This window comes from Propithecus coquereli, unplaced genomic scaffold (genome assembly GCF_000956105.1).
Source record: "Propithecus coquereli isolate 6110/MARCELLA unplaced genomic scaffold, Pcoq_1.0 Scaffold113, whole genome shotgun sequence".
Classification (NCBI taxonomy): Eukaryota; Metazoa; Chordata; class Mammalia; order Primates; family Indriidae; genus Propithecus; species Propithecus coquereli.
Genome location: NW_012135303.1, coordinates 1739618 through 1758787, shown reverse-complemented (window position 1 = coordinate 1758787; position 19170 = coordinate 1739618). Strand labels below are relative to the sequence as shown.

The 19170-nt window shown below is 39.4% G+C and overlaps 1 protein-coding gene across 10 annotated transcripts in view; it reads left to right on the top strand.

Moving 5' to 3' along the window:
* The first annotated feature begins 291 nt into the window (after positions 1–291).
* ABI2 (abl-interactor 2) overlaps positions 292–19170 on the top strand; it is an 85260-nt gene continuing 66381 nt past the window's right edge. For 8 of the 10 annotated variants that reach the window (XM_012655475.1, XM_012655469.1, XM_012655495.1 and 5 more), the window contains exon 1: positions 471–587. In XM_012655475.1, coding sequence (XP_012510929.1) covers positions 471–587 — 117 coding nt within the window. Of the gene's footprint in view, positions 588–19170 lie in introns of all 10 variants that reach the window. The other 2 variants (XM_012655517.1, XM_012655490.1) reach the window with 2 other exon arrangements.

The following is a 19170-nucleotide window of genomic DNA, read 5'->3' as shown; positions in this document are numbered from 1 at the left end:
AAGCCAGCAGGGCCGGGCAGCGCGTTCCCGCCTGGCTAACAAAGGCAGCCGGAGGGGGGACTTCCCGAGCCGCGCAACCTGAGGTGGCCGAAGGGTTAACTGCGCGACCGAACTCTGCGCGCATCCCGGCCCCCACCCCCGCCGTCGCTAGGAGACGCCGGAAGTGGGGGAGGGGCGGGCGGCGCGGGCGAGGGTGGGAATCTTTTTCGGGCGCCGGGGGCGGAGGGAGGGGAGCGCGCGTGCGCGCGCCCGGCCGTCCGTCGCCGCGGTGACCGTCCTCGCAGTCCGTCGGCTCGCGCCCCGCCCCTGTCGCCCCCTCCCCTGTAGCGCGCTGGGGCTGTTTTTCGCTCCTCCGGAGTTACCGCCGCTGTCTCCGCTGCTCCTCCTCTCCCGGTCTTGGGTTTCCCTGGCGTTGCTGCCGCTGCTACCTCTGCGGGCTATATGAGGAGGAGGAGGAGGAGGATGTGAAGATGGCGGAGCTGCAGATGCTGCTGGAAGAGGAAATCCCGGGGGGCCGCCGGGCCCTCTTCGACAGCTACACGAATCTGGAACGGGTGGCCGATTACTGCGAGAACAACTACATCCAGGTGCGACGCATCCCTGGGCTCGGGCGCGTCGGGTCTCGGGGTGGTGAGGGGCGCGTGGGGGATCCCCAAACCAGGGGCCTCACGCCTGGGGATGTAGGGCGCGCGGGGCCGAGGCCGCCGCTGGGACACGGCCCGGCCGAGCCCCCAGTGGGGAGGAGGGTGAGGAACAGGGTGAGGGCTGGGACCAGTGAATAGGTGGGAATCCACTAGCTGAAGAAATCGTATCTTTAAAACATTTTTAAAAGCCGTGAACCATTCCTGAGCTCGGTGCGTGAGTCGCGCGCGTCCCGCCTCCTCGCGTCTCCTGCCCTCGGTCGCCCCCGCACTCTGTGCGGGTCGGTGTTCCGGATGGCGGAGGAGGCGGAGAGTGGCATTTTCTATTTGACGGAATCTTGCTCCCTCTTATGGACGGGCGTGGGGGGGGATTGATGGATTGCCCCCATCCCCCAAATTCTGGGGGATTTTTGAAGGGGCTATACTGCTGCAAAGTGAAGTGCTTCAGTTTTCTATTCCTGTGAATGCCTCAAAAACCTTTTTTTATTTTTTGGGTTCTAAAAGGGGATACGGCAGAAGAGCCGTTGTCCCTTGTTGGAAGTTAATGCCATTTTTCTCCCTATGGAGAATGGGAAGTTTCATGATAATCTGGTTTTTCCCCTCAGTCCCATTAAAATAGGTAATTTTCCTTTGGGAAGAACTGTGACTGTTTTTTAGAGAGAATTAAGAAAATGAACCTCATGGTTTAATTTTTTCCCGTGATGGTTGGTTTGGCACAGGTGCTTATAGTGGTAGCGGGTGTTTGTGGAGGCGGGGAATATTGGGTGAGATAAGATCCAGCTGCTCCTGGATGAAGCAAAAGATTCTGTGAATTAAAAAAAAAATCCTTCTTTAAAAATTACAAAAAAGGATAGCAGATTAAAAAGCACAGTTTGCAAATCCAGCATCTTTTGTTTTCTTTATGGTTATTCTGAATTACAGGCTCTGCCTCCATTTTTTTCTTTATTTAAATTCTCTTGGGATAAAGGTGGAAATGGAGGCAGTATGTTAAATTGTTTCTTCAGTCTTTTTTTTTTTTTTTCTTTCTTGTTTCCATCCCCATCTCTCCAGGCATCCACCTTAACATCAGCTATATTGGAAAGCATTCTCAAATCTTAGTGTAAATTTTAAAAAATAGCTGTTACAATTCATAGGTCCATAAATTTTGTAAGGACCACATGGTTAATTAAGGATGGTGTCGTGAGATTTTATTTGATTAATCATATAGTGAACTCTGTATTTCTTGTAGAGAACATTAGTGTTGGAGAATGAACCAGATCTAATTCAAACCTTTTCACTCCAAAGAGGTGGTTAAGTATTGCTAGGAGGAAAGGAATGTGGTCAAAAGTCAAAGATTAATATACAGAAAATACAAATGTCCGTAGTTGTAGGATACTTTGCTGATACTGAGTGGGGTAGGAAAGATTCAAAGGTCTATTTGCTCAATTTTTCACTAGATGTATTTGAAAGTATTTTATGGCCCAGAACTGTGTCAAGGATTGATGGTACACACCTAGTGTCTACAGAGTTTCATAGTCTAGTTAGTAAGAGTCGCTGATCTGTGAGCAAATTAATACCATATAGTTAATTTACACTCTTTAGTGAACTGCTGGTGGGAAGAAGGACTGGGGGAAGCAGTGATATCCTGAGAGAATTCATAATCTCTAGGAGAGGCAAAATCTAAAAGATTTAAGTGGTAATTGCATTGCCTTGTGCAGCGTATTACGGGAAACAGTTGTAGGTCAGAAGAGAAATTGAGGGTGGAAAAGTGATTGGATTACAGTTTTTGCAGTAAGTAATAAAAAGAAACGGATTTGTCTGTCTTTGGAAGATAATTTTTATTGTAATTTGAAAGTAACAGTTCCTTTTAGATCAGGGGTCCCCAACCTATGGTGAATTGTATAATTATTTTATTATATATTACAATGTAATAATAATAGAGAAAGTGCACAATAAATGTAATGCGCTTGAATCATCCTGAAACCCTATCCCCCCCGCCCACCATGGAAAAATTGTCTTCCATGAAAATGGCCCTTGGTGCCAAAAAGGTTGGGGACTGCTGTTTTAGATTATAGTTGCTACATTAAGGTAAAAGTACATGGATAAGTAAAGCTGAGAGGTTAAAGGAATCAGCAATTATCTTTTTTATGTTTTATTCATTTCCTCTAGCTGAAAAGAGAAGAATGTTACTGTCACCAGTATCTGTTTTAGCAGTGAGACTCAAAATTTAGTGTGGTTGCGTTTTAAAATTTAAAGCATAAATATTGATTTAACAAAAATGGATTTAAAAATATCTTATTTCCTCAATTTAGCATCTGAAGTAGATTTTAACTTTTATGTCTTAGATTACCATCTACTTTAGTATCCAGTAGGCATATTATTGGTGCATTCTCCCAGGGTGATAGCTCTTACATGATTTGTTGTAAAGTTGATAAACAGAATATAGTGATTGTGGGTTTGTGCTGATCGAGCTGTACGTTGGCTGGCTCTCCTTGTGACTAAAGCACTGACCAGCAGGGGTTTTGATGCTGCCTGTGACCCTGCAGTAGATGAAAGTTAATTGACGGGGATTGGTGATCAAATGGTCAATTTAGCCTTATCATAGCATCATGTCTTAGCCACTAGCTTGAGTTAACTAACTCAACACTTATTTTATTGTGTGGAAATGTAATTTTTGCCTATAAAGCAGAAAAAAATTGATCATGTGTAATAAGTGTTTTTGTTCAGTGTTCTTAAGTAACTGGTTTTATGCCTAGGAATATAAACTAAAAAATTTAAGGTAAATAAGAATATTCTAAATGTGGATTATATTTAGTGTGGAAGTTGAGCAAAGGGAGGGAAATAATTGTTCTGTCCTTCTGAAAACAGTTGTACTCTGTTTAAATTGTTTGTATCTTAGAAAAGTACCCTTCAGTCTGGGCGCAGTGGCTCATGCCTGTAATCCTAGGCACTCTGGGAGGCTGAGGTGGGAGGATTGCTTGAGCTCAGGAGTTCGAGACCAGCCTGAGTAAGAGTGATACCCCGTCTCTACTACAAATAGAAAGACATTAGCCAAACAACTAAAAATAGAAAAAATAAGCTGGGCATGGTGGCGCGTGCCTGTAGTCCCAGCTACCTGGGAGGCTGAGGCAGGAGGATTGCTTGAGCCCAGGAGCTCGAGGTTGCTGTGAGCTAGGCTGATGCCACGGCACTCTAGCCTGGGCAACAGAGTGAGACTGTCTCAAGAAAAAACAAAAAAAAAAACCAAAAAAACCATAAAAGTATCCTTCAGAAATATCATTGGCTTCAGGAGTGATCAGATGATGCCTGTATTAACACGTAAATACGAAATCTACAGATAGAGCAGGATTGTAAATAGTTGCTTTCCAGGTTACTAATGCAGTTAACATTAGAAGTTTAAAATCTTTTTTCTTTTCTTTTTTTTTTTTTGGTGAGACAGTGTCTCACTCTGTCACCTGGGCTAGAGTGCAGTGGTGTCACCAGAGCTCGCTGCAGCCTCAAACTCCTGGGCTCAGACAATCCTCCTACTTCAGCCTTCCTAGTAGCTGGTAACTTGTGCAGGCGCGCACCACCACACCCAGCTTATTTTTGTATTTTTTGTAGAGATAGGGTCTTGAATCTCGCTCTTGTTTGTTTCCAACTCCTGGCCTTAAGCAATCCTCCTACCTTGGCCTCCCAAAGTGCTCAGATTACAGGCATGAGCTACAAATATATTTCAAACTATATTACAAAGCTATAGTAATCAGAATGTTGGGATACTGGCATATAAACACACATAGACCAATGGAACAGAATAGAGAACCCAGAAATACGTGTGTGTGTGTGTGTGTGTGTGTGTGTGTGTATGTATGTATATGGAGAGAGAGAGAGAGAGTCAACTAGTTTTGATAAGGGCACCAGGTACACAATGGGGAAAGTATTCTCTTTTCGTTAAAGGGTGTTGGGAAAACTGTATATCCACATGCAAAAGAATGAAATTGGACTGTTGCACCAAACACAATATTAACTTGAAATGGATTAAAGGGTTAAATGTAAGACCTAAAATTGTAAAACTTCTAGAGGAAAACATAGGGAAAAAGCTCCTCGACATTGGTCCTGGCAATGATTTTTATGAATATGACACCAAAAACCCAAGACGAACAAAAGCAAAAATAAATGAGAGCGATTGCATCAAATTGAAGACCTGCACAGCAAAGGAAATAAAATGAAAAGGCAGCCTATGGAATAGGAGAAAATATTTTCAAACCATATATCTGATAAGGGAAACTGCAAACTATATGAGGAACTCAATAGCAAGAAAAATAAAAATTCAGGTTTAAAAATGGGCATAGGACCTAAATGGACATTTTTTCAAAGAACACATACAAATGGCCAACAGTTGTATGAAAAGATGCTCAATAGAAGTAATCCTTAGGGAAATGCAAATCAAAGCTAAAATGAACTAACACCTCACACCTGTTAGGATGGCTGTAAAAATGAGAGATAACAAGTCTTGGTAAGGATGCAGAGAAAAGGGAAGCCTCACACACAGTGGGAGTATAAATTGGAACAGCCATTGTGGAACACAGTGTGGAGTTTCCTCAAAAATTAAAAATTGGACAACCAGATGATCCAGCAATCCCACTTCTGGGTATATAGCCACAGGGAATGAAATTAGTATCTCAAGGAGAGATCTGCACTCCCATTTCATTTCAGCATTATTCACAATAGCTAGTATATGGAAACAATCTAAGTGTCTGTTATGGATGAATGGATAAAGAAAATGTGTATTGTATGTACAGTTGTCCCTTGGTATATGTGGTGATTGATTCCAGGACCCCTGAGTGTACCAAAATCTGTGCACACTAAAGTCCTGAAGTCACTCCTGTGGAACCTGAGTAAAGGAAAAGTCCATCCTTATATGCATGTTTTGCATCCCATGAGTACTGTATCTTCCAGCCAAGTTTGTTTGAAAAAAATCCCTGTATAAGTGAACTCATGCACTTCAAACCTGTGTTATTTGAGTCAGCTGTATATACAGTGGAATATTATTCAGCCGTAAAAAGGAAACCCTGGTGTTTGTGACAATGTGGATGAACCTGGAGAACATTATGCTAAGTGAAATAAGCCAGACACAGAAAGACAAATACCATATAACTCACTTATATGTGGAATCTAAAAAAGTTAGAAGCAAAGACTAGAATGGTTGTTGCCAGGAGCTGGAGGAGGGCACAGGGGGAGAAATGAGAAGATGTTGGTCAAAGAACACAAACTTTGAGTTATAGGATGAATAAGCTCTGGCGAATCTAATGTACTGCACCGTGAATATCGTTAATAATGTACACTTGAAATTTGCTGAGAGAATATAAGTGTTCTAACTGCCTCCCCCCCACCAAAGGTAACTATGTGAGGTGACAGATGTGTTAATTATCTTGATTGTTATAATCATTTCGCAGTCTACACATACACTACCAAATCATGTTGTACGCTTCAAAGATGTACAATTTTTATTTGTAAATTATACCTCAGTAAAGGTAAAACAAAACAAAAAAAATTGACTGTAAGCCACAAATGATCAGCTCTTATTCTTGACCTCATCTCCTGTTATACTCCTTTACTGTCCTTTGTTCATTCACTCAACTCCAGGTACTTTGGCTTCCTTTTTTAGAACATACCAGGCATACTTCTGCCTTAGGGCCTTTTTATTTTGCACTTGCTGTGCCCGCTGTCTGTCGTACTCTACCCCCTGGTAGTTGCATGACTGGTTCTTTTACCTCCTTAAGGTTTTTGCTGATATGTCCCCTTCTTGATGACCCCTTCCCTTCCTTGTTCACTCTTCCCCTTGCTTGTACTTTCCATGCTTTAGTTTTCTATATATTATCTCTTAACACAGAGTGTTATCTGATTTGTTTTCCTACCCTGGCATGTGAGGGCAGGGATTTTTGTGTCTGAGAGCAGTGAAATAAATTAGTTTTGCAAATTTGAAGAGTTTATAGATTTATGCTCAGGAAAATGAAAGTTGGCAAATATTTTTTATTTGTCCAGAGTATTTAATGTAGATGTGGTCAACACAATTGACAATATTTAATACATATGGTGCTTTAGAGTTAATTAAGCAGTTCATTTACTGTTTCTTAGTGCAAGGCTTATCCTGTAGTAAATGCTTATCGAATGTCTGGGCTGATCTGCAGCTTCCTGGGAAGTAAGCAAGGGAGATATTTATATTCCTATTTTAAAAAATTAGATAAACTCAAGTTTACCACTGCCTGCTAAATTATTAGGTTATTAAATATGAAATGTCCGATTTCCTTAAGTACTAAGTTTGGTAGGTGATATCTCTGACATTTCACTTTGACACTTCTTTTTTGTTTTTATTGTGAAGGTACATCCTCATTCTTTCAAACGCATGGTTTGTCTTTCAAATTTTTTTTAGATTAATTTTTATGAATCCATGAATAAGTCAAAAATTTGTGGTATTTTTGAATATGAGTTCTGTTGTGGAACCAATGCAGCGCAGACAGCTCGAAATGTCAATGAAGTGTTTGGGAAGGATGTGACTTATGAACACATGTATGTCAGTGGTTTGAGAAGTTACGTTCTGGTGATTTTTTTTTTTTGAGACAGAGTCTCACTCTTTTGCCCTGGGTAGAGTGCCGTGGCGTCAGCCTAGCTCACAACCACCTCAAACTCCTGGGCTCAAGCGATCCTCCTGCCTCAGCCTCCCGAGCAGCTGGGACTACAGGCAGGTGCCACCATGCCCGGTTAATTTTTTCTACATAGTTTTAGTTGTCCGATTAATTTCTTTCTATTTTTAGTAGAGACGGGGTTTTGCTCAGGCTGGTCTCAAACTCCTGAACTCAAACAATCCGCCCACTTCGGCCTCCCAGAGTGCTAGGATTATAGGCGTGAGCCACCGCGCCTGGCCTTGTTCTGGTGATTTTAATCTTGAAAATGAGACACGTGGGTGACCTGAGACCAAGGTGTATAATGATGAGCTGAAAGCTGTAGTGGAAATGAATCCATCTCAACCTACGCATGAATTAACAGCAAAGTTCGATATTACTATTCCAACAATATTGGACCATTTGAAACAAATTGGCAAGGTAAAGAAGCTGGATAGGTGGGTTCTGCATGAATTACATGAGAGTCAGAAGAGAAATCTTCTCGAAGCTTGCTTTCCTTTGCTGTCGTGACATAAAGGCGAACCATTTCTACACCATGTTGTTAACGTGTGTTGAAAAATGGATTCTTTCTGACAATCGCAAGCGTCTGGCACAATGGTTGGATAAAGATGAAGTGCTCAAACACAGTCCAAAACTGAATATGCATCAAAAAAAGGTGGGTGGTGTCTATTTGGTGGTCCAGTGCTGGTATTATCCACTATAGCTTCATGAAACCACGTCGGTCAATAACAGCAGATGTTTACTGCAACTAATTGGATGAAATGATGAGGATGCTTACAATTAAGCAGCTGAGATTGGTCAACAGAGATAGGCCAATCGTTTTGCAAGACAAGGTTTGACCACAGGTCGCCCAAACAACACTGTTCAAATTACAGAGGCTGGACTTGGACACTATCATCCACCATGTTCACCAGACCGTGCACCAACTGACTACCACTTCTTCCAGGCTTTGGACCACTTATCGCAAGAAAAACTATTCAGTTGTCAACAAGCTGTGGTAAACGCCTTTTGCGATTTCATTGCCGCTTGCTCTCCGGGCTTCTTTGCTGCTGGCGTAAGCAAGCTACCGTTAAGATGGCAAAACTACATCGATAGTTTAGGCACATACTTTGCTTAATTGTACTGCCTCTTGTTTAAGATATAATAAACTATACTTTTGATTCAGAATCGGACATTTCATATTTAATGACCTAATAATTCTGTGAGGTTGAACTAAATATAATATGGGACTATTTTTCTTTTGTGATTCTCACTATTGTTTGGCCTTATCCATTTGTCTGTTGAAGACTTTGAATACAAGTAAGGAGATACCTTGTTAGGAACTTCTAGAACCTACAAAACAAAGTTGGATAGGGGGAGCCAACAAGGGATGCCAGCCTTTTAGAATATGTGGTAGTACCACAAATCTTCTGTCAGGAGATAGTGCTTAAATAATGATTCTTCTTCTCCCTCAAAACCTTTTATTCTAAATCTAGAAGAGCAGGCTGGGTTGACAAAAAGGAATTTAAGTCATTTAGCTTGATACATACCTGGGCTCAAGCAGTCCTCTTGCCTCTGCCTCCCAAAGTGCTGGGATTACAGGTGTGAGACACTGTACCTAGCCCATGAACATGTCTTTTATTTAGGTCTTTATGTCTTTCAGTGATGCTGTGTAGTTTTCAGTGTATAAGTCTTATTCCTTCTTGATTAAATTTGTTTATTTATTTTTTATTTATTTTTTGAGACAGTCTTGCTCTGTTGCCCAGGCTAGAGTGCCATGGCATCAGAGTAGCTTGCAGCAACCTCAAACTCCTGGGCTCAAGCAATCCTTCTGCGTCAGCATCCTGAGTAGCTGGTACTACAAGTGGGTGCCGCAACACCCGGCTAATTTTTTCTAGTCCTAATTGCCCAGCTAATTTTTTTCTTTTTTTAGTAGAGAAGGAGTCTTGCTCAGTCTGGTCTCAAACTCCTGAGCTCAAGTGATTCTCCCACCTCAGCCTCCCAAAGTGCTAAGATTACAGGTGTGAGCCACCATGCCTGGCCCTTCTTGGTTAAATTTATTACCAAGTGTTTTATTCTTTTTGGTACTATTGTAAATGGAATTTTTAAAAATTTTATTTTTTATTTTATTTAGGAGACACGATCTCTCTCTGTTGCCCTGGCTAGAGTACAATGGTATCATTGTAGCTCACTACAACCTTAAACTCCTGGGCTTAAGCCATCCTCCTTCCTCAGCCTCCTGAATAGCTGGAACTACAGGAGTGTGCTATCATGGCTAGCTAATTTTTCTATTTTTTGTAGAGATGGAGTCTTGTCTCACTCTTGCTTAGGCTAGTCTTTTTTTTTTTTTTTTTGAGACAGAGTCTCGCTCTGTCACCCAGGCTGGAGTGCCATGGCATCAGCCTGGCTCACAGCAACCTCAGACTCCTAGGCTGAAGCAGCCCTGCCTCAGCCTCCTGAGTAGTTGGTACCATGGGCATGCGTCACCATGCCTGGCTAATTTTTTCTGTTTTTGGTAGAGACAGGGTCTCATTCTTGCTTAGGCTGGTCTCAACTCCTAAGCTCGAGCATCCTCCTGCCTTGGCCTCCCAGAGTGCTAGGATTACAGGTGTGAGCCACCGGCCTGGCCTGTCTGGTAATCCTGACTTGAGAACTTCAGTTGCATTTTTAGTCCCCATCGTCCTAGTTCTGTCTCCTGAACTCCTCAACTTTGCCAACTGTAATATCCTTTTTAGCACATTTCTTTTTCCTCCTTCCAATCCAGGATCCAATCTGGAATTTCTTATTGCGTTTATTTGTCATGTCACTTTGCTCTTTTTTAATCTAGAGCTGTGGTTCCCAACCCCTGGGCCACCTGTTAGGGACTGGACCATAGAGCCCCCCCACCCCTGGTCCGTGGAAAAATTGTCTTCTGTGAAACTTAGGAGGGGATTGCACGGCCAGAGGTGGAGGTGAGTGAGCAAGGGAAGCTTCATCTGTATAGCCACTCTCACCCCCACCTGTGGAAAAGTTGTCTTCCATGAAACCGCTCCCTGGTGCCAAAATGTTTGGGGACCGCTGATCTAGATACTTCCTCAGCTTTTCTGTTTTCATCATTACATTGACATTTTTAAACAGTACGTGCCAGTCTTTTTTTGTTTTGTTTTGTTTTAGAGTGTCCCTCAAAGTGAGATTCTCTGATTGTTTCCTTGGGATTACATTTAGTTTGTGCATTTTTATGTGTTTGGAAGGAAATAAGTGATGTATTCTCAGCACATCAGAACAGGAGTGTGTTCTATTATTGGCGATGTTAAGTTTGACCACTTGTTTGAAGTGGTGTTTGTCATATTTCTGTCCTGTAAGGATACCTTTTTTCTCTTTGTAATGATTAGTTTTCTCACACCGAGTTTAGTATCCATTTATGAATTTGTCTTTTAACAGTTATTGCCATGGCTGTTGCAAAATGATAATTTTTTATCATTTCTTTTTTTTTTTTTATCCTTTTATCATTTCTTGACCATGTATTACTTGGCTTTCATTCTGTTGTAAAGAAGAGCTCTACGTATCCATCCATCAAGTATGGACTCATGGAGTCTTCTTTATTTCAGTGTGATGTGATCCATTAGTCATTATTAATTTTGATGGTCGGGTTGTTGCAGTTTTGGCTAATTGGGAGTCCCTTTAAGCTGAATTTTCTGTCCCTTTGATATGAGGCTGTCAGTTTTACAGCATTACTTTCTGGCTTAATTCACTGTAAAACAGTATTTCCCTTTTCTAAATATTTTCAGATCTCAAATTTTTTTCTTAACAGTTTTCTTATCTTAGGGTATAAACATACAATAAATTGCCATTTTAGGGTATCTTCTTTTCTCCTATTTGTTGTATTTAACATTCTCCATTAATAAGGGATAAGGGACATGACACTATATTTTTAGAAATTTTCATTTCTTATCGTGAATTGACTTTTTCATGGTTTTAACATGTATTTCAAAATAGGAACTATATAATTTCTATTGTTTCACCTGGGAAGATATATTTTACCTTTTCCCTTGGTATTAATATTCATTTAGTGTGAAAATTACAGTTACTACCTCCTCATTTTCTGTATTTGGTATAAGTTTGAGCTTGCCTCTTGTGTTAAGTACTGTGGATGGGCTTGCTGAGTGTCCATTCCTTTTATCTTCTTATATATGGTGTCTTACTACAGAGTCAGGAATATGTGAAAACCCCCTTGGAGATAGGGTTCTGGATGTGATCTATGCTTGATTAAAGTAGGTGCACTCAATGATAGTTGGAGGGGGAGATGGGTAGGAAGTTGCATTTCTACTCTGGCTGTGGTTTGTGGTAACTAGAACAGTTTGGAAACGTTTGCGTTTTTCATTGGCAGTGTTGCATTGTCCAGTTACAAGCTTCCGTTGAGTGTTGAGTGCCAGAATGTGGCACATAGATCTTTTGGATGATGCACATTTACCTGGCATGATGGATTCTAGGGCCAACAGTAATGACATCATTGTATAGGCTGGTAATGTTCCTGGAGTTAAGATTTTCAGTGGTTACCATCTTATTTCACTCCTTATTTCACCCCTTTGATTGTGTTAGATGTGTCTGTTCCTGGTGGGTCAATTCTGTGATTTTGTTAAGGACATGATATCTGAAGGTGCATCTTAGAGCCTACTCTTCTAGTGTTTCCTATTATCTGGTAAACACTCAGTTACTTGTATAAACTTCTTAAGTGACTGTGACACTGTTTCTTTTAGCTGAACCATGACTGATACACCCTTGATCCCTAAGAAGATTATTTAACAAAATATTCACTGTATAATTGGTTGTGATTTTGCTTATTTTTTTCTTGCCCCTGCAAACGTTATAATACTTGGTATTAATATATTACTGTTAAGACCTTTGTTAGTTGTCTTTTGGTATAGAGACTATGATGTGCTTAAATTTAATCAGTGCTACTCCTTGTTGAAACTCTAATAATATCTTACTTTCTTACCTTTGAATTAGAATATAGTGTCGTTTGGTTTCTTTCCATCTACAAGATGTAGGTGCAGGAACATAGGTGAAAGACCTCTATTGCCTTGCCCAGCCTGTTGGGACTTCTAACTTGAGTTCGAATTTACATTTATGGTCAGTGTTTTTCCTTATTATGGATTTTTTTTTTTGTAGATAGAAAAAGTGACTATGGAAAAGGAGATCAATCTATAAATAGTTGGTCCAATATTTGTAATTGTAGTCATAAATTTCAGAATTGTGGAGAAAATAATAGATTCTCATGGTTTAATTTTGTTAGATCTCAGAGTTTAATATATTCAGATCTTTGTTAATCCAGGTGTAAACATAAAGTGAATTAAGAAATAGACATATTTCTGATTTTCTGTTATTCTAAATGTTACTGTTCTTTTATACTTTTCCATCTGGTTCTTACTCCGTGGTAAAGCTTTGTGCTTAAGCTTCGTTTATTGAGCAGCGTAAAGTTACTATCTCACAATTACAAGTAAAGACTGCATATTATTGTTCATAGAAAGGAAACTTAATCTTTAATGACTTAAGAAAACAACAATGCTAGTAATTGCTTTTAAGTGCTAATGGTCTGTTCTGATGAAAAACTCAAGAACAATATAATTTTTTGTAAATCTTTTGTTTTTAATAAGATGAATTTGCTTATGACAGAGATTTACTTGTAACTCTGTTACTGACTTTTCCAAATAAGATTTCAACTACTTTCTCAACTGCTTCAATCCTTGAGAGGTTTAATATTACAATATGCAAACCAGAGAGGTCTGCCAGATGCTATTTTGGTATTTGGCATCTTTTTCAGGTTTTTGCTAACAACAGCAACAACAAAAACCTTTATTTTTTTAGTTGTATATTAGAGGAAAATATTTCTGCTTGGGGACTGGTAAACATGTTTATCACCAGTGTGTATAAGAAGGAAACTAAGACCTTGAGATAATAATCTTCTGCTGTATTTTGGGTTTATTACTGGAGTTGTATAATCATAAATACAGCACACTTTCTCTTTCATAATTCCTACAGCCTTTATCTTCTGTCTCCTTTTTACTGTCGTTGGTTGAGTTGAATTAACTCTTTCTTCTTCCCACTTTTAACTCTAGGATATGTAAACTTATGTTTTTCACTTTTTCATTCCATGTTTTTGTTATCTCTTTCAGTTAACATCTTATCTTTGAGGGAAGTGGCATTAACCTGTAAAGTAGGAAAAGGCGAGCTAGCTTGCTCTGGGGTGAGTAGGGGCAAAATAATAAACCTGTGGCCAAAAGGAGAGTATGTATCATAAAGTGTCATTCCTATATTTTTATCTTCTGATTCTTGCAATGTTAGCTTTTGAAATGGACCCAGTAGACCTTAAACTTAAGCCCTTGTTTTTGCTGCTCCGCTTCATATGCTATAGTAGAGTTTTAAATTTATTCAACCATTCCTGTTTTTTTTTTTTTTTTTTTTGAGACAGAGTGTCACTCTTTTGTCTGGGCTAGAGTGAGTGCCGTGGCATCATCCTAGCTCACAGCAGCCTCAAACTCCTGGGCTCAAGGGATCCTTTTGCCTCAGCCTTCCCAGTAGCTGGGACTACAGGCATGCGCCATCATGCCCGGCTAATTTTTTCTATATATTTTTAGTTGTCTGATTAATTTCTTTCTATTTTTATTAGAGACGGGGTCTCGCTCTTGTTCAGGCTGGTTTCGAACTCCTGAGCTCAAACAATCCGCCCGCCTCGGCCTCCCAGAGTGCTAGGATTATAGGCGTGAGCCACCGCGCTCGGCCTAAATTTATTCAACCATTTATTTCTTATTTACTAAAGTTGAATTTGTCTTAATTTTGTGTAGTTTACCCTTACTTGGTAGGATTTTTATCCTCATTTGAGTTGCAAATGGAATTTTCCTTTAAAATCATAATTAAACTAAAACAATTGCCCTGACAAGTACATCAGGTGCTTTTTTGGTTATAGTTATATTGGAGCCATTGCATGTGCCTAACAGCATAATGAGTGATCACATAGAAAGCAAGGAAGTGATGGATTTGGTCTGTGGCCAAACCACAGAAGTGAGTTGAGTTAAGATCTCCTAGTAATTCATTTATGTTAGTCTTTTTTTCTCTTTCCATCTGAAAATGGGAAGAATGATAGGCTTCTATGACTTGGGCTATGAAAAATAAAATAGGAAGAATGATATCCTGACTCCTACTTAAGGCAAGTTTTGTTTATAAAGAAACACTGGTTTTCAACTACTATTTATTCTTTTGTGTGAGATTCTGGTGGCATAGGGATTTAAAAAGAAAGCTTTAAAAATAAACTGTGATCCCTATTCTGAAGACGCATCTACCCTATAATCCCATAATGGAAATAGGACCATTACACAAATAACCATAGCATGGAGTAAGTGGCATGATGACATTACCTCCCAAGGAAGAAGTGCAGAGGAAACTCATGATTCAATTCAGCAGACATTTATTGATTACCATATGCCAGGCTTTCAGAGCAGTTGAGAGAAGAGATACAAATAAGACGATAGTCCATGTTTTAAAGAACTAGGAATAGAAATTATATAAGGACTGAAAGGATGCCTTGATAATACTTTAGGTTTATCCTGAACAGGCCAACTGTATATATACAACACATAATTGTTATGACTTAGGTTTCAAACTGGGAAATTGTAGTTGCTTGTTTATTTATTGGGTCTTAGGAATGAGTTTTTTGGTTTGTTTTGAGACAACAGGGCCTCACTCTGTTGCCTGGGGTGGAGTGCAGTGGTGCCATTGTAGTTCACTGCAGCCAATCCTGGGCTCAAGAGATCCTCCTTCCTCGACCTCCCAAATAGCTGGGGACTATAGATGTGCACCACCACACCCAGCTAATTTTTCTTATTTTTTATAGAGATGGTGTCTCGCTGTGTTGTTGGGGCTGGTCTTGAACTCCTGGGCTCAGGGAATCCTCCCACCTCTGCCTCCTAAAGTGCTGGAATTATAGGCATGAGCCACTGCACCCATTCAGTAACAGGTTTTTGGTTTGGCAATTTGTATAAGGTCTGATAGTTGTTTAAGGAAAATTTATACGTAGGATTTATGTTTTATAATGTTTTCAGAATTATGCAATTTGGTTGCTTTCTAGATATTTAGGATTAGGTAATTCACCAGTTGATCAAATACTAATATAAAATAAATGATTTGAAAGAGAAAAGGTTTATCAACAGCATCTTATGTGAAATAAATGTAACAATGGTTCGGGTTAATACTTTCAAGTTTATTCATTTCTAATGAGTAATAGTCTCCACATTAAACATGGAAAATTTTTCAAGACTCAATTATCATTTTTATTGATATGAAACATACAGGAAGTAATTAGCTTAATATGTAATGGTGGAAAACATGCATAATATATATAAAAGCCTTTTTATAGGATGAAGCAACTATGAAAGATTTCTTTTTGACATGGTTAATTATGAGTTATATATTGACTGGATAATTAAAAGTAAATTTATAAGCGAAAGTTTAATGATGGCTAAGTTAATGGAAATTTCTTTCACTCAAAAATAATAATTAATATCATTCCACCTGGGCGAAGTGAGGAATTTATTTTTTATTAGACTTTGTTTTTTATTTATTTTTTATTTATTTAATTTTTTGAGACAGGGTCTCTGTTGCCCAGGCTGGAGTGCAGTGGCCTCGTCATAGCTCACTGCAACCTCAGACTCCCGGGCTGAAGCCATCCTCCTGCCTGGGCCTCCTAAAGTACTAGGATTATAAGAATGAGCCACCTCGCTGACCTAGACTTTATTTTTTTTTAGAGCATTTTTAGGTTCACTGCAAAATTGAGCATAAGGTGCAGAGATTGCCCATATACCTCTTCCCCCAACATATGCATAGCCTCCCCTGTTATCAGTATCCCTCTCCAGAGTGATACATTTATTACAGTTGATGAACCTATATAGGCACATTGTTATCACCCAAAATTCTTTTTTTTTTAATTTTTTTTTTTTTTTTTTAACATGCACACACACACACATTTATTTATTTATTTATTTTACAGTACAAAGAACTTTTTCCCTCTGAACTATTTGGCAGTTGAGTTGCTGATCCTGATGCTGTATCATTCCTGAATACTTTAGGGTGTGTGTGTGTGTGTGTGTGTGTGTTTTTGAAACAAGAACATTTTTCTGCTTAATCGCAAAACAATCATCAAAATCAGGAAATAATATTGATAAATAAGTGGCTGATTCTCTGATTTCTGTTCAAAATGTGCTATTTGTCCCAATAATGTCGTTTATAGAAAAAGGGTTCGGTTCAGAAATATGTGTTGTAGTTAATTGTCATGACTCTTTACTCTCCTTCAGTCTGGAACAGTTTCTCATCTCCTCATCTTTCTTTGGTTTTCATGACCATGACACATTTGAAGATTATAGGCAGTTATTTATTCAGAGTATCCTTTAATGTTCCAGTGTTTCCTCATGACTAGAATCAAATTATATATTTTTAGTAGGAATGTCACAGAAGTGATGCTGTGTTATTCTCTTGCTTCCTGTCAGGTGGGTTATGTTGTCCCAGTGCTGATGATACTCATTTTGATATCAGTTGATTACAGTTGTATCTCCCAGGTTTCTCTACTGTGAAAGTTACTCTTGAAATATTTTTTTGTAATTAATAGTACCTTGTGGGGAAATACTTTGATATTATGCATATTTCCCATTCTCATTAAACTTCCAGCCCATGTACAACATTAGGGTTCTCCAGAGAGGCAGAACCAAATAGTATATGTGTATATATAGATACTTATATGAGAGTGGATTTATTAGGGAAATTTGCTCATGTAATTATGGAGGCAGAAAAGTCCCATGAAAGTATCAGCAAGCTGGAGACCCTGGGATGCCAGTAGCATGGCTCAGTCCAAGTGCAAAAACCTCAGAACCAGGGAAGCCACTGGCATAAGTCTCAGTATGAGGCAGAAGGCCTGAGAACCTGGGAGTTGCTGGTTTAAATCTTGGGATCCTAAGGCTAGAGAGCATAGAGTTCTGCTGTCTGAGGGCAGGAGAAGAGTGTCCCAGCTTTAGCTTCAGGTGGAGGGGGAGAGAAAGAGAGAAAGAATTCACCTTTCCCCTGCTTTCTCCTCTCCCCCCTCCAGACTCCTAGCTAGTTGAATGGTTACCACCTACATTGAAGGCAGATCTTCCCCACTCAGTCTACGACTCACCTGCCAGTCTCCCAGGAGCTGACCAAGGGCCAGTCCTTTCTTGGAATGTGCGGAGTTTGAACATCCCAAGCCTGCTGTACAGTTACCTCCAATAAAAATTAATGTGTTTAAGGAAGGAATAAAGCATCTCTCTGCTGAATTCTTTGCAATGCTAAGCACATCATAGAGAAGTGACTTGTTTTAGACACTTGTGAAATACCAAAATGGACAATAATTTAGGGGAAAATTCAGAATCAGTGCAACAAAAATAGAGGGAGACTCTTATTGTGGACAGACACTATTCTAGCCACTTCAATATCCTGATTAGAAGGAATCAGTAGTCAACGTCACATAAGTTATGCCTGTATAATATCTTTATGTACTTGCCAAGGAAGAAAGGAATTTTGACTGAGTTCTTTCTTGCTCACAGAATGGGAGAAACTGCCTCATGGGCTTTTTAAGGAGGAGCTATGTGCCTTGGGGCAGGTGGGGGGGGATGGTGAGTTCTGGCAGCAGAAAGTCTGCCTTGGGGCCTTCAGAATCTCAACTCCTTTTTCTTATAGAAAAATCCATCATTTCAGGCTTGGTGTGGTGATTTATGCCTATGATCCTAGCAGTTTGGGAGGCTGTGGTGGAGGGTCACTGAGGCCAGGAGTTTGAACCCATCATTTCTGGGAAACAACTCAAAGGGTCAGGTAGTTAGTTTTATAATATATTATAAAAAACATATAGGGGTTCATATTTATTTGCATGTGGATATCAGTTGTCCCAGCATCATTTGTTGAAAAGATTTTTCTGCCTCTTTCTCAAAAATTGCCTCTAAATGTACGATTTTATTTATGGACTCTCAAATCTGTTCCATTGATCTATATGTCTATCCTTGTGTCAGTACCACAGATTCTTGATTACTGTACTTTTGTAGTAAGTTTTGAAATTGTGATATGTGTGTCCTCCACCTTTGTTCTTCTATTTCAAGATTATTTCGGCTAGTTTACATCCCTTGAATTTCCACATAATTTTTAGGATTTTGTTAATTTCTGCCAAAAATGTACCTGGAATTTTGATAGTAATTGTGTCCAATCTATAGATAAATTTGAGGAGCCATCTTAATGATATTAACTCTTATAATCTGTGAATATGGGCTGTCTTTTCATTTATTTAAGTCCTTAATTTCTTTCAGTGATGTTTTGTAGTTTTCATTGTTTAAGTTTTGTATAGTCACATGCAGCGAAACAATGTTTCCGTCAATGATGGACCACATACATGATGGTGGTCCCATAAGATTATAATGGAGCTGAAAAATTCCTATTGACAAGTGACAAAGTAGCTGTCCTAATGTTGGTAGTGTGATACATTACTCACTTGTTTGTGGTGATGCTGGTGTAAACAAACCTACAGTATTGTTAGACATATAAAAGTATAGCGCATATAGTTATGTAAAGTGTATAATACTTAATAAATGACTATGTTCCTGGTTTGTGGATATACTGTACTTTTTATCATTATTTTAGAGTGTATTCCTCTCCTTACTAAAAAAAAATTAACTGTAAGACAGCCTCAGGTAGGTCTTTCAGGAGGTATTTCATAAAAAGGCACTGTTATAGCAGATGACAGCTCTATGGGTGCTATTGCCCCTTGATGACCTTCCAGTGGGACAAGATGTGGAGGTAGAAGGTAGTAATATTGATGATCCTTACCCTGTGTAGGCCTAGGCTAATGTGTGTTTGTCTTAGTTTTTAACAAAAAGCAAAAA